Source organism: Phyllostomus discolor, chromosome 4 (genome assembly GCF_004126475.2).
Source record: "Phyllostomus discolor isolate MPI-MPIP mPhyDis1 chromosome 4, mPhyDis1.pri.v3, whole genome shotgun sequence".
Lineage (NCBI taxonomy): Eukaryota > Metazoa > Chordata > Mammalia > Chiroptera > Phyllostomidae > Phyllostomus > Phyllostomus discolor.
The window spans coordinates 156,016,875-156,029,614 of NC_040906.2; the positions used below are offsets into that span (position 1 = coordinate 156,016,875).

At 32.7% G+C, this 12,740-nt stretch overlaps 1 protein-coding gene across 2 annotated transcripts in view; it reads left to right on the plus strand.

The window, feature by feature from the left end:
* Positions 1–12,740, plus strand: part of MANEA (mannosidase endo-alpha) — a 41,254-nt gene that overhangs the window by 7,271 nt on the left and 21,243 nt on the right. For both annotated transcript variants that reach the window (XM_028510356.2, XM_036024486.1), the window contains exon 2: positions 1,309–1,890. In XM_028510356.2, the coding sequence (XP_028366157.1) occupies positions 1,347–1,890 (544 nt within the window). In that variant the 5' untranslated portion in view covers positions 1,309–1,346. The remainder of the gene's footprint in view (positions 1–1,308; positions 1,891–12,740) is intronic.

Genomic DNA, 12,740 nt, shown 5'->3' on the forward strand with positions numbered 1-12,740 from the left:
ATTCATTTTAACTTAATACTTTAGAATAACAACAGCATGATGTATAGTAGAAAATCATATTTTATAAATACAATCAGTGTGAACTTTTTACCAAGACCTTTTTAATAAAAATTTGTACATGAAAACTTAAATATTTTATCTATGTGTACACCTACCTACATGCCAATGTATGTACGAGGGGTGACCCAAAAAAACCCATTGGGGTACACCTATTAAGACGTTTTTTTCCATTGCTCAAAACACTTTTTGAACTTGTGGATTTGATTTTTGATGCCTTTTAGTGCTTCTGCTGTTTTTTGTTTCACCTCTTCCCCATCAGCAAAACATCCTCTTTGAGGACTCCTTTTTGTACGGGAAACACAAAAAAGTCATTTGGGGTGAGATCATGTGGGTAAGGAGGCGGGGAATGAGGTTGTGCTGTTTTTGGTCAGAAACTGGTGACCACAGTGCAGTGCGGCCAGTGTGCTCTTAAATCACCCAGCATGAAATGGTTAAACACAGAGTCTCCAAAAAAAACTCACTGAAGCTGAACGAAGCCTCTCACAACAACACCAACAATGATACAGATGGGTTCCTAGAACACTCGTCTAGTGGGGGAATCCTGTTACTACAGGGGGCCCGCCCTCCAGAAGATAATTTGGGTTTTTTGGGGGTCTCCCTTGCACACACCTACCTATATATACATATATATACACATACTTAATAAAACAAAAATACATGTGAAATCCTTAGAAGTTGTAAGTTAATTTTATAGCCTCCATTCAATATAATTTTCAAACTTCCAAAAGGAAATTTTTAAAATTAGGAATCTCTACATTGTGATCATTCAAAATTTTTTGTCTCATTTTATTCCATCTAAAATGTCATTTAAAATGTGTGATTAATTTCTTTCTGTGAAATAATTACTTTAGTTAAAAAATGAGTTTTTGAAAATGTCATAAGTATTTTCTTTTTAAAACTCTGAACCTTTATATTTATATTTAAAAAATTTTAGTACCTATACATAGAATGTTTTCTTTATATTCAGGGTATACAAAATCTTTCCAAGTAATGAAAAATATATTTGTTTTGTTAAATAAAGTTTTCAAAATGTTTATCTGGCAAAAAGTAATTGTGATATTTCCAAATAAATATTTCTATTTTGTCTAGCCATATATAGATGTCAATATTAGATACAATCAATATACTAGTACACTGTAAAATTTTTTTCAGTGTAATGAATTTTATGAACTTGAGTTTTCATTTTTGAATACATTGGAAAATATCATTAATACCACTTACTAATTACTGTTTTTCAATAAATTGCAGCTAAACATTTATCATTTTGGCGTTTAAAGTATGTCATCATGGCAAAGTTTCGAAGAAGGACTTGCATCATTTTGTCACTTTTTATTCTATTTATTTTTTCTGTGATGATGGGTTTAAAAATGCTGAGACCAAATAAAGCTGCTTTTGGAGTTCCCTTTGGACTTGACCTTCTTCCAGAAGTTCATCAGCGACCTCCTCACTTGGGGAAAATTTTTGATTCCCAAATGAGTGACAAAATCAACAGTGAAACAAATATCAAGAATTTAAAAAGAGTTGAAATCACTGTGAAACCTTCCAAAGCCTCTGAACCTTACGTGGAAGATCTGCCACCTCTGAATTATTATTTACATGTATTTTATTACAGTTGGTATGGAAATCCACAATTTGATGGTAAATACATACACTGGAACCATTCAGTTCTGAAGCATTGGGACCCTAGAATAAACAAGAATAATCCACAAGGGAAACACAATCCCCCAGATGACATTGGCTCCAGCTTTTACCCTGAGTTAGGGACTTACAGCTCTCGGGATCCTGCTGTCATCGAGACTCACATGAAGCAAATATACTCAGCTTCAATTGGTAATTATTTTATTTTGTATGTATGTGTTTGGGGGAGGACTGTGCATGTAAGATATATAATTTTAATATCCACGTTATTAATTATTAATGTAAATTTATAAACTCCAAATTAAACTGTATATATGTTCTTAAACATACAGGAAATCACCTTTTAACACTACCTTAAAGCATGTTTAATTTTAAAATTTTGTAGGACTTCTGAATATATTGTTTTTATTGATTTCTAATTTATTACTTTTTCGAATCTTACTAGATTTTGATTTACATAAGAGACAATGAATCGTCTCACTCTCAGTGTACAGCTCAGTGATGTTTTTCAAGAATATATACCTGATTAAATACCACCCAGTTGTGAAGTAAAATACTCTATAGCCCACCAGGTTTTGTCATGCTTCGCTTATTCAGCCCCACTCTTCACTCCAGGAGACTGAATCTGATTTCTGTCACTGTAGAGAAGTTGTAAATATTCTGTTACTACATAAAAATTGAATTATTCATCATTTCTATGTATGTGTGTATGTGGTCTTTTGCCAAACCTGCTATTTTGAAATTTACACAGGTTGATTATATCATTAATTCATTCTTTATTACTGCTGAATAGTATTCTATTGTAATAATTATAATAATTTTTTTCTACATTCATCTTGGTGGACATTTGAGCTGTTTAAAATTTTAGGCATATAGTAATAATTTGCTCCTGTTTTTCTGATTTTTTTAAACAATGCTCATTTATATTTAGGTCTGGTTAATTTCAAATGTGTTTTCATTTTGCTCTTTGTTTTCTGTTTATCCCATCTGTTCTGTTCCCTTCCCCCCTCTCTCGGCCTTCTCTTATATTGAATATATTTATTCCATTTTATATTCTCTTCTGGCTTATTACATATATTTCTTCATTTTATTTATTTTATGATTGCTCTAAAGTTCACAATATGCACATTTAATTTAATGGATGAGAAATTACTGGTATTTTTTTTTATTCATATCCCCCCTTTTCTTCAACTTTTCTTCCCCTCAACTTCTGGCTCTAAAGTTATACCTACTCAGATAGTCATATTACCCCACTAGTAAATACATGAAAAAAATTGTATTGGGTGCCTGAAAATTCTTCAGGTCATTAAAATATCTTTTATAAAAACCTCCCTGTTTTGGTTCCATTTGCCTTTTAAGTGTCCCTACCATGAGGGCCATTCAGAAGCAATTGGGTGTTGTCACATTTTTCTAGTTCCACAAAAGGCACAAACTATCAAGCTGGTAAGTTTATAGAGATATGTAAGACTTTTCCATGAACAAAACAATACAGAATTTTGTGAATCTACATTATAACTGTGCAAGATGGCTTGTTTTTCTTGAGGAATATTTTTTTTCCCAGCTATTTAAAACAAATCTAAGTTTCTAGTGTATACTTACAGCTCTAGTTTCTATTTTCTATGACATAAAATATGACAAAATCGGATTGGTAAACTCAGGTAACAGCTGCTTCATGCATATGTTATCTGTATCTATTTACAATTTGCTTTTGGGAGTAAGACCTTTCAAATGATTTTTTTCTATTTTCTACAAAGAGTTTGCATTACATTCAATTCTTTATTTCAAGGTTGACTTGTTTGTGGCTATGAAAGCTATTCTTGATTGACAGAAAAAAATGGATATTCATGCTAGTTTTAGTTTTCTTAATGCTAACTGAACTGTGTACAATGAGGGGTTTTTCCCCTTAGATCAGAGGTATAACTGTGTGTGTATATACATGTGTGTGCGCACTCACACACACATATACAGTATTATATATACATATAACTATATATAATATGCAAGCAATATATAAATGGCATACCGCATGTTATGATTCAGAAGAAAGTTTCAATTCATATTTAGTTTTATGCCTATATAATATTTATAAAAATCTTTCCCTTTATAAATTATTTACTACTACATACTATGTGTGGAGATGAATTATTTCAAAACATTGTCACCCAATACAATTATTTTAATATTAAATGCTGACCACTTTGTTATTGATGGAAATATTTCTTTGGTAGATTTTCTGCTATAGAAATATTTTAAAAACTTGATAATAAAGAAAAGTAACATTACAATACATCAGTAAATAAATAATTTCCTTATTAAATATTAAATTATACTCATTGTTTTATTGAGATATAATTGTATTTAACATTATATAAGTTAAAGTGTGTAGCAGATTGACTTGATATATTTATATTTCAATATGACTGGCCTTGTTTGCATTAGTTAAACCCTCTATCACATTACATAATTATTGTTTATTCTACTGGTGGGAACAATTAAGATCTAGTCTGTTGGCAAGTTTAATGTTTACAATAGTTTATTGGCACTATGTGTTAGATCTCTAGGTTGTGTTACATACTAGTTGCAAGTATGTATCTTAAACAACATATCTCCCATTTCCCTACCTACCAACTGCTAGTAACCACCATTCCACTCTCTTTGGAGTTGTTTTTTTTCCCCCTCTCCTGGCTCAATAATATCCCATTGTGTATGTTTATATACCAACATCTTTATCCATTCACTCACTGATGGGCACTTAGATTGTTTTCATGTCTTGGCTGTTGTAAGTAATGCTAAAGTAAACATGGGAGTCATATATCTTTTTGATAACCTGTTTTCATTTACTTTGTATATATACCCAGAATTAAGAATGCTGTGTCATATGATAGTTCTATTTTTATTTACATTTTTAAAGATATTTATTTATTTATAGAGAGAGGGGAAGGGAAGAAGAAAGCGAGGGAGAGAAACATCAGTGTGTGGTTGCCTCTTGCACATCCCCAACTGGGGATGTGGCCTGCAACCCTGGCATGTGCCCTGACAGGGAATTGAACTGGTACCCCTTTGGTTCACAGGCTGGGCCACACCAAAAAAGGCTAATAGTTCTGTTTTTAATTTTTTGAGAAATCTCTATACTGTTCTCATAGTGGTTAAACCAGTTTACATTCCCCCAAAGAGTGCACAAAGGTTCCTTTTTCTCCATATTTTTGCCAATAATTGTTGTCACCTGTGATCTTGACTATAGCTATTGTTAATGGGTATGAAATGGTATTAATTGTGGTTTGGATTTTTGTATTTTCAGTGATGATTAGTTACTTTGAGCACCTTTTCAAGTACTTGTTGGCTGTTTGCATGTCTTTGGAAAGATGTCTCCTTAGTTCCTCTACCCTCTCCCCTTTAAAGAAAATTTTCATATTAACCCCTTATTCATTACATGGTTTGCAAATGATTTCTCCTAGTCTATAGGTACTTTGTTATTTTGTTAATTTTTGCTTTTTTAGTGTAGAAGCTTTTAACTTTGATATAGTCCCAGTTGTTGAATTTTTCTTTCATTATTTGTGGTTTGGGTGTTATATCAAAAAAATCATCACCGAGACCAATGTCAGGGATTTTTATGTCTATGTTTTCTTTAGGAGTTTTATGGTTTCAGGTTTTATATTTAAGTCTTTGATTCATTTTGAGGTGATTTTTGTGAGTGATCTAAGATAGGGGTACTTTTTTTTTTGGCATGTGTTTATCCAGCTGAAGAGACTATTCTTTCCCCATTGGATGTTTATCCGCATTGGATGTTAGTCTAGTGTGTATGTGGGGGTTTAATTCTGGGTGCTCTATTCTGTTGCATTGGTCTGTGCTTATTTTATGCCAGTACCATACTGTTTTAATTACTACAGCTTTAAAGTATTATTTGAATGTGGGAAGTATGATGCTTCCAGTTTTATTTTTATTTTTTCGTCACTGTACCTTTAAATATTGGGGGTCTCTTGTGGTTTCATACAATTTTGAAGATCATTTTTTTTAATGCTGTTGGATTTTCATAAGGATTGTACTAACTTCATAGATGAATTTGATGTGGACATTTTAACAATATTAACGCTTTCAATCCAATGATGGAAAATATTCATCAGATATCATTCCACTTGTTCGTGTCGTCTTTTCTTTCAGCATCCTTACAGTTTTTATTTTACAGATCTTTTGCTTTCTCGATTAAATTTATTCCTAGGTATTTTATTGTTTTTGATCCTGTTGTGAGTGGGATAGTCTTTCATGTTTTATTTTCTATTTAAAAATGCAACTGCTTTCCATGTATTGGCATTATATCCCACAGCTTGACTGTATTCATTGATTAGATCCAACTGGTTTTTGAGTCTTTGGGATTTTCAATACATAGGATCATATCACCTGCCAATAGTGATAGTTTACTTCTTCTTCTCGTGTTTGGATGTTTTTTCTTTGATTTGCTTCATTGTCCTAGGTGGGACTCCCATACCAGGCACACTCGTGTTATTCCTAATTTTAGAGGAAAAGCTTCCAGTTATTCTTCATTGAGTGCACTGTTAGCTGTGGGTTTGTCATATATTGCCTTTTGAATGTTCAGGTTATATTCTTTCTGTACCCAGCCTATTGAGGGTTTATTTTTTTAAAAGATTTTATTTATTTATTTTTAGAGAGGGAAGGGAGGGAGAAAGAGAGAGAGAGAGAGAGAGAGAGAGAAACATCAATGTGTGGTTGCTGGGGGTCATGGCCTGCAACCCAGGCATGTACCCTGACTGGGAATCAAACCTGCGATGCTTCGGTTCTCAACCCGCGCTCAATCCACTGAGCTATGCCAGCCAGGGCTGAGGGTTTTTTTTTTTATTCTGAAAGAATGTTGTATTTTTTCAAATGTTTTTTCTGCATCTTTTGAAGATGGTGTGATTTTTATCTTTCACTTTATTAATGTGGTTTATTACATTTATTGAATTGCATGTGTTGAACTATCCTTGCATACCAGGGATAAATCCCTCTTGGTTATGATGCATAATCCTTTTAGTAAGTTCTGAAATCAATTTGCTAATATTTTGTTGAGAATTTTCACAATTATGTTCATCAGAGATATTGGTCTATAGTTTTCTATGGTTCTTATTCCGCCCTGATCAAGGTAATGCCAGCTTCATGCAATGAATTTAAAAGTGCTTCCGCCTGTGGAATCACCTGGTCATGAGGATTTCTGTTATCAGAGGATTTGGTTATGATTCAGTCTTCTTACATGTTAAATTGGTGTGTTCAGACTTTCTGTGTCCTTTCCTGGTTCAGTATTGGGAGGTTATATTATCCTAGGAAATTGTCTATTTTTTTCTAGGTTATGATCCTATTTATTTCTGTAGTGTTAGTTTTAATTTCTTCTCTTTCATTTCTGATTTTATTTGAGTCTTCTCTCATTAGTAGTCTGGCTAAAGGTTCATGAGTTTTGTTTGTCTTTCTGAAAATCCAGCTCTTAGTTTCATCAGTACTTTCTGTTGTTTTCCTGGGCTTTATTTCATTTACATTTTTCCTGATCTTTATTATTCCTTCTTTGGGTAACTTTGGGCTGTTTGTTATTCTTCTCTAATTCCTGCTGGTGTAAAAGTAGGTTGTTGTTGTGTCATCTTTCTTATTTTTTAATATATGCATTTTATCACTATACACTTGTCTCTCAGAAATGATTTTGTCCATCCTGTGGGTTTTGGTGTATTCTGTTTCCATTTTTATTCATTTTGATATATTTTTTGATTCTTGTTTTGATTTCCCCATTGTTCAATGGGTTGCTCAGGGATTTGTTTAGTTCCCATATATTTATATATTCTTCATCTACTTTGATTGATACAAGTGTAGCTACCCTGCATGGGTTATCTTTATATCCTGTCATTTTGAATGTTTGTGTGTCCTTAAACCTGAGGTGGATCTATTGTTGACAGAATATAGTTCGGTCTTGTTTTATACATCTAGCCACTTTGTGCTTTTTGATTGGTGAATCCAGTCCTTTTACATTTAGAGTAATAATGATATGTAAAGACTTGGTCCTATTATCTTATTAATTACGTTCTGGTTTTATTGTTTCCCCTCTCTTTCTGCCTGTCTTGTAAATTGTTTTTTTCCATGGTGGTATGTCCTATTCCCTCTTCGACTTTTTTGGATATGCTATAGACTTTTGCTTTGTGGTTAGCACGGAACTTACATAAAATAAAATGTCTTACATAATATGGATAAAGCAGTCCATTTTTGGCTTATAGCAACCTGCCTTTGATCTCATATAAAGGCTCTGCCTTTTTTGCTCCTCTCTTTTATATTATCCATATCCAGTCTACCTCTTTTTTGTTGTATGTTTATTAACAACTTATAGTAGTCACAGCTAATTTTCTTACTGTTTTCTCTTGACTGTTATGTTCTAAGCTGAGCAGTTAATGCAACATCCTAATGCAGAGTTACAGTTTTCTAAGTCTGACTGTATATTTTTCATCTTTACCAATGTGTTATATACACATTGTAGTGTTTTCATGTGCCTGATTAGCCTGTTTTCATTTTAGCTCAATGAACACCTTTTAGCATTTTGTGCAAGGCAGGTCTAGTGGTGAACTCCTTCAGATTTTGTTTGTCTGGAAAACCTCTACTTCCTCTTCATACCTGAAGGATAAGTTTGCTGGGTAAAGTGTTATTGGCTGGCCCTTTCCATTTTTTAGCTCTTTTAATGTGTTATTCGCTCTCTCCTGGCCTGTAGTGTTTCTGCTGAGAAATTTGTTAATAGCCTAATGGGGGTTCCTGTGTAGGTTATATTCTTTTTTCTCCTGTGGCAGTTTTAAAATTCATTATCATCAATTTGTGACAGTTTAATATGTCTTGGAGAAAATCTTTTTGCCTAGGATGATCAGTTAGTTTTGTAGACTCATATGTTCAAGTCTTTTCTTAGCTTTTGGAAGTTTTCAGCTATTGTTTTTAAAATAAACTCTCTGCCCCCTTTACTTCTCCTTTTGGAATTCTGATTTTTCTGATTGTATCTTTTTGATAGATATACATAGCTCACATAGGGCTTTGTTCACTCTTTTTAAATCTAAATTTCTTTTTTTGCTATTTAAAAATTTTTATGTTCTGTTCTCTATTGCATACTTTATTAAATTTATTGAATTTTCAGCTCCAGAATTTTTGTTTGATTCTTTTTATAATTTTCTTCTCTTTGGTCAAGACCTCATTTTGTTTATATATTTTATTCCTGATTTCATTGAATTGTCTTTCTGCGTTTTCTTGTTAGTTTTGAGTTTCTTTGTAACAACTATTTGAATTCTCAATCAGATTGCAGTATTCCATGCCTTTGATCTCAGTTGTTGGAGAATACAGTGTTCTTTTTGTGATGCAATATTTGCTTGATTTTTTTCATACTCCTTGTAGTTATGTGTTGGTACCTTCACATTTTAAGTAGTATACATATCCTTAACTTTTTGCTTACTGCCTTCAGCAGATGATGTATTATTGTCTTAAGTTTTTTTGAGAAAGCTCGACTTCCACAGATTTGTTTTCATGTGTGAGTACCTGCCTTAATCAGCACTTACTCGATTTTTTGCCAGACAGCCGTGTGAGGGGTCTAGGCAGTTTTGCTGGTGTTGCTGGTTCTGCAGGGAGTTTTGTGTTTCTTACCTATTGGGTCCCTTGGAGTAGGGTGCTAGGTCCCATAATACCCCAAAGAGTGATTTGTTAGTATATAGATGGATCAATTAATTCATTGATTAAACAGGGGGATATAAAGAAGGGATGTCTTATGCCTCCATGTTACTAATATCACTTCCTATTATACTTACTAGGTAAAGAATACTTTGATGGGAAAATACTGAATATAAAACACTACTTTTGTTCATGGAGTTGGTTGAATGCACATTGACTTGTTTAGCATTCATGTTTTTTCTTTGATATGAATGGTCTTTTAATTCTTAAGTTGAATCACTGCATGAAATAATTATGCTTTTACATTACAGAGTACAAGTTGGTTAGTATTTTGCTTTTAAAATTAGAGGTATTATGTGTATAAATCCTAATGATCCAACCTTTTTCCTAGAAAGGAATGATGAAATTAAAATGGAGTATTAACTCCAACTATTATAATAATGTATCAGATAGGAAATAAAAACCACTGATAGAATTGTGTCCATTTTAAGTATTTTGAGGATCACATGTATGTCCTATCCCTAATATTGATATCTTACAGTTTTAAAGATAACAAATCTTTAAAAAGTAAAGATAGGTACCTTTACTTTTTAAATAAAACTTTCTAAAAGCATAGTAGAATATTTAGAATAACAGTCCCCCAAACATACACATTCTAATCCCCAGAATCTCTGAACATGTTTTCTTACATTGTCAAAGAAATTCAGGGTGCAGATGCAATTAAGATTGCTAACTGGACCTTGAGATGGGATTATCCTGGGTTATTTGGGTGGGACAAACCTAAGCAAATGAGTTTTTAAAAGCAGAAGAAGGAAAAGAAGAGTCAGTGATATGGTATCTGAAAAGGTCTGGGCTTGTTGTTCCTGCATTTGAAAATGGGGTTAGAGGGTCATAAACCACAGATTGTGGGGTCCTCAACCTGCTCTGATCAGAATCTTCCTCAGAACCTCAAGAAAGAAATGTAGAGAAGTTCAACACCTTGATTTTTAGCCTAGTGAGACCCCTCTTACAGCAACCCTACCAAACTATTGATGTAAGATAACAAATTCACATTATTTTAAGCCACAAAATTTATGATAATTTCTTATGACAGCAATAGAAAACTAATACACATAGCAAAACAATTCTCTCTGTTTTTAAAATTATCTTACTTTATCTTGAGTTTAGCCATGAGTTTAACCATCTTGAGTAAGATAAAGTTATCTTACTTCGTCTTGAGTTTAGACATGAGTTAAATAATGAGTTTTACCATGTTCCAACCTTGTGCTAGATTCTGTGAACATAAAGATAAATAAGTCACATCTCCTAGTCTTTGTTTTTATTTTTGTTGTTTCAAAAGCACTAGATGGAAATCAGTGTACAGTATTTTCTGAAGGCAGAAAATATGTTTTCATAAGGCCACAATTCTTATTTCTGTAACTTTTGCCTTTAAAATTTGTACATACAAATATGGGAGATAGAACTTACGACGAATTAGATTTTTGATGTTAAAATGCACCTATTAAATCTCATAAAATTTCATAAATTTTTCTTTTGCTATGTTTGTATTAAATTAAGTTTATATCTATAATTATAGATTGGTGACCGTTTCATATTGCTGGTGATACCTGAGTCTAGTTCTAGTGATTGTTTTGTCTCTTGGGAGTGTGTTGGGATTTTTCACGTTTGTTTGTATGCTTCAGATTTTTTTTTTCATGAAAGCATCTCTTCTTTTGTAGGACTGTAGATACTGAGCTAAGTAGTTTCTATCCCTGGAAAATGGGCATGCCTCTCTTTGCTAAGCCTGTAGTGTGGGCATATACAGTTTTTCTAGCTTCATTTATTGACAAGACAGTCCACTCTCCATTGAGTTGTTTTCCACTTTTCAAAAATTGGATGGCTGTATTTTTACTTGGGTTTATTTCAGAAACCTGTTCTAACCTGTTGATTTATGTCACCAGTAGCACTCTGCCTTGATTATTATAGCTTTGTAACAGGTCTTGAAGTCAGGGAGTATGATTTCTTTTTGTTCTCTTTCAAAGTTGTTTAGCTATAATAATTCCTTTGCTTGTACATCAATTAATCCAAATCTTCAAAATATCCTGGTGGGATTTTGAATAGGATTGTCTTAAATATATAGATCAGTATGGAAGAAGCTGAAATTTTATTTATTTATTTATTTATTTATTTATTTTAAAGATTTTATTTATTTTTAGAGAGGGAGAGGGAGAGTCTAGTTCTAGTGATTGTTTTGTCTCTTGGGAGAGGGAGAGGGGAGAGGGAGAGAAACATCAATGTGCAGTTGCTGGGAGCCATGTCCTGCAACCCAGGCATGTGTACTGACTGGGAATCGAACCTGCGATGCTTTGGTTCGCAGCCCACGCTCAATCCACTGAGCTACACCAGCCAGGGCTAGAAGTTGAAATTTTAAAAATAATGAGTTGAATTAGCAGTGTTGAACAATAACAAATTAGCATTTCATTTATGAATATGATGTATCATCATTTATATAGGGTTTTGATTTTTTTAACTTTTTAAAAGAGTTTTGTAATTTTAGTATACAAATCCTGCACATATTTTGTTATATTTATTTCTGAATATTTCTTTTTTGGTGGGGTGCTATTATAAATGATACTGTTTCTTAAATTTTGATTTGTTTTTCACAGTAGTACATAGAAATACAAATTTTGTATCTTGTGATTTTGATAAGCTCCCTTATTAACTCTTGGGCCATTTTTGTGGGTTATTTGTTTATATAGAGATCGAATGCAAATAGAGACATTGCTTTCTTTTCAATCTCTATACCTTGAATGTTCAGTGTTTTTTGGATAAGATTATAAGAAGAAATCCTCAATTTATTTCTGAATTCATGGAAAAGAAGTCTTTTATAATACAAGTATTACCTTAGCTGTAGAGTTTTTGTAAATGTCACTTTTCAAGTCAAAAAGTTTACCTCTGCTACTATTGCTGAGAGTTCTGTGATGTTGAATCTTATCCAATGCTTTTTCCTGTATCTGTTGACATGATCTTTTCTTCTTTTTTTTCCTTAAAAATTTTTTTTGCATTTGGCTAAAATACACATAAAATTTACCATTTTGACCATATTTAAGTGTACATTCAATGATATTAAATATATGCATTCATCACCATCATCCATCCCCATAACTTTTCACCTTACAAAACTGAAACTCTACCTATGAAACAATAATACCTTATTCCTGCCTCCCTTCAACTCCTGGCAACCACCATTCTACTTTCTGTCTATTATTTTGTCTCTTAAGTACCTCATATAAGTAGACTAATACTTTATTTGTCTTTTTACTGACTGCTTTATTTCACTTAGTATAGCGCGGGTTTATCTGTGTGGTAGCATATTACATAATTTCATTCTTTTTAAA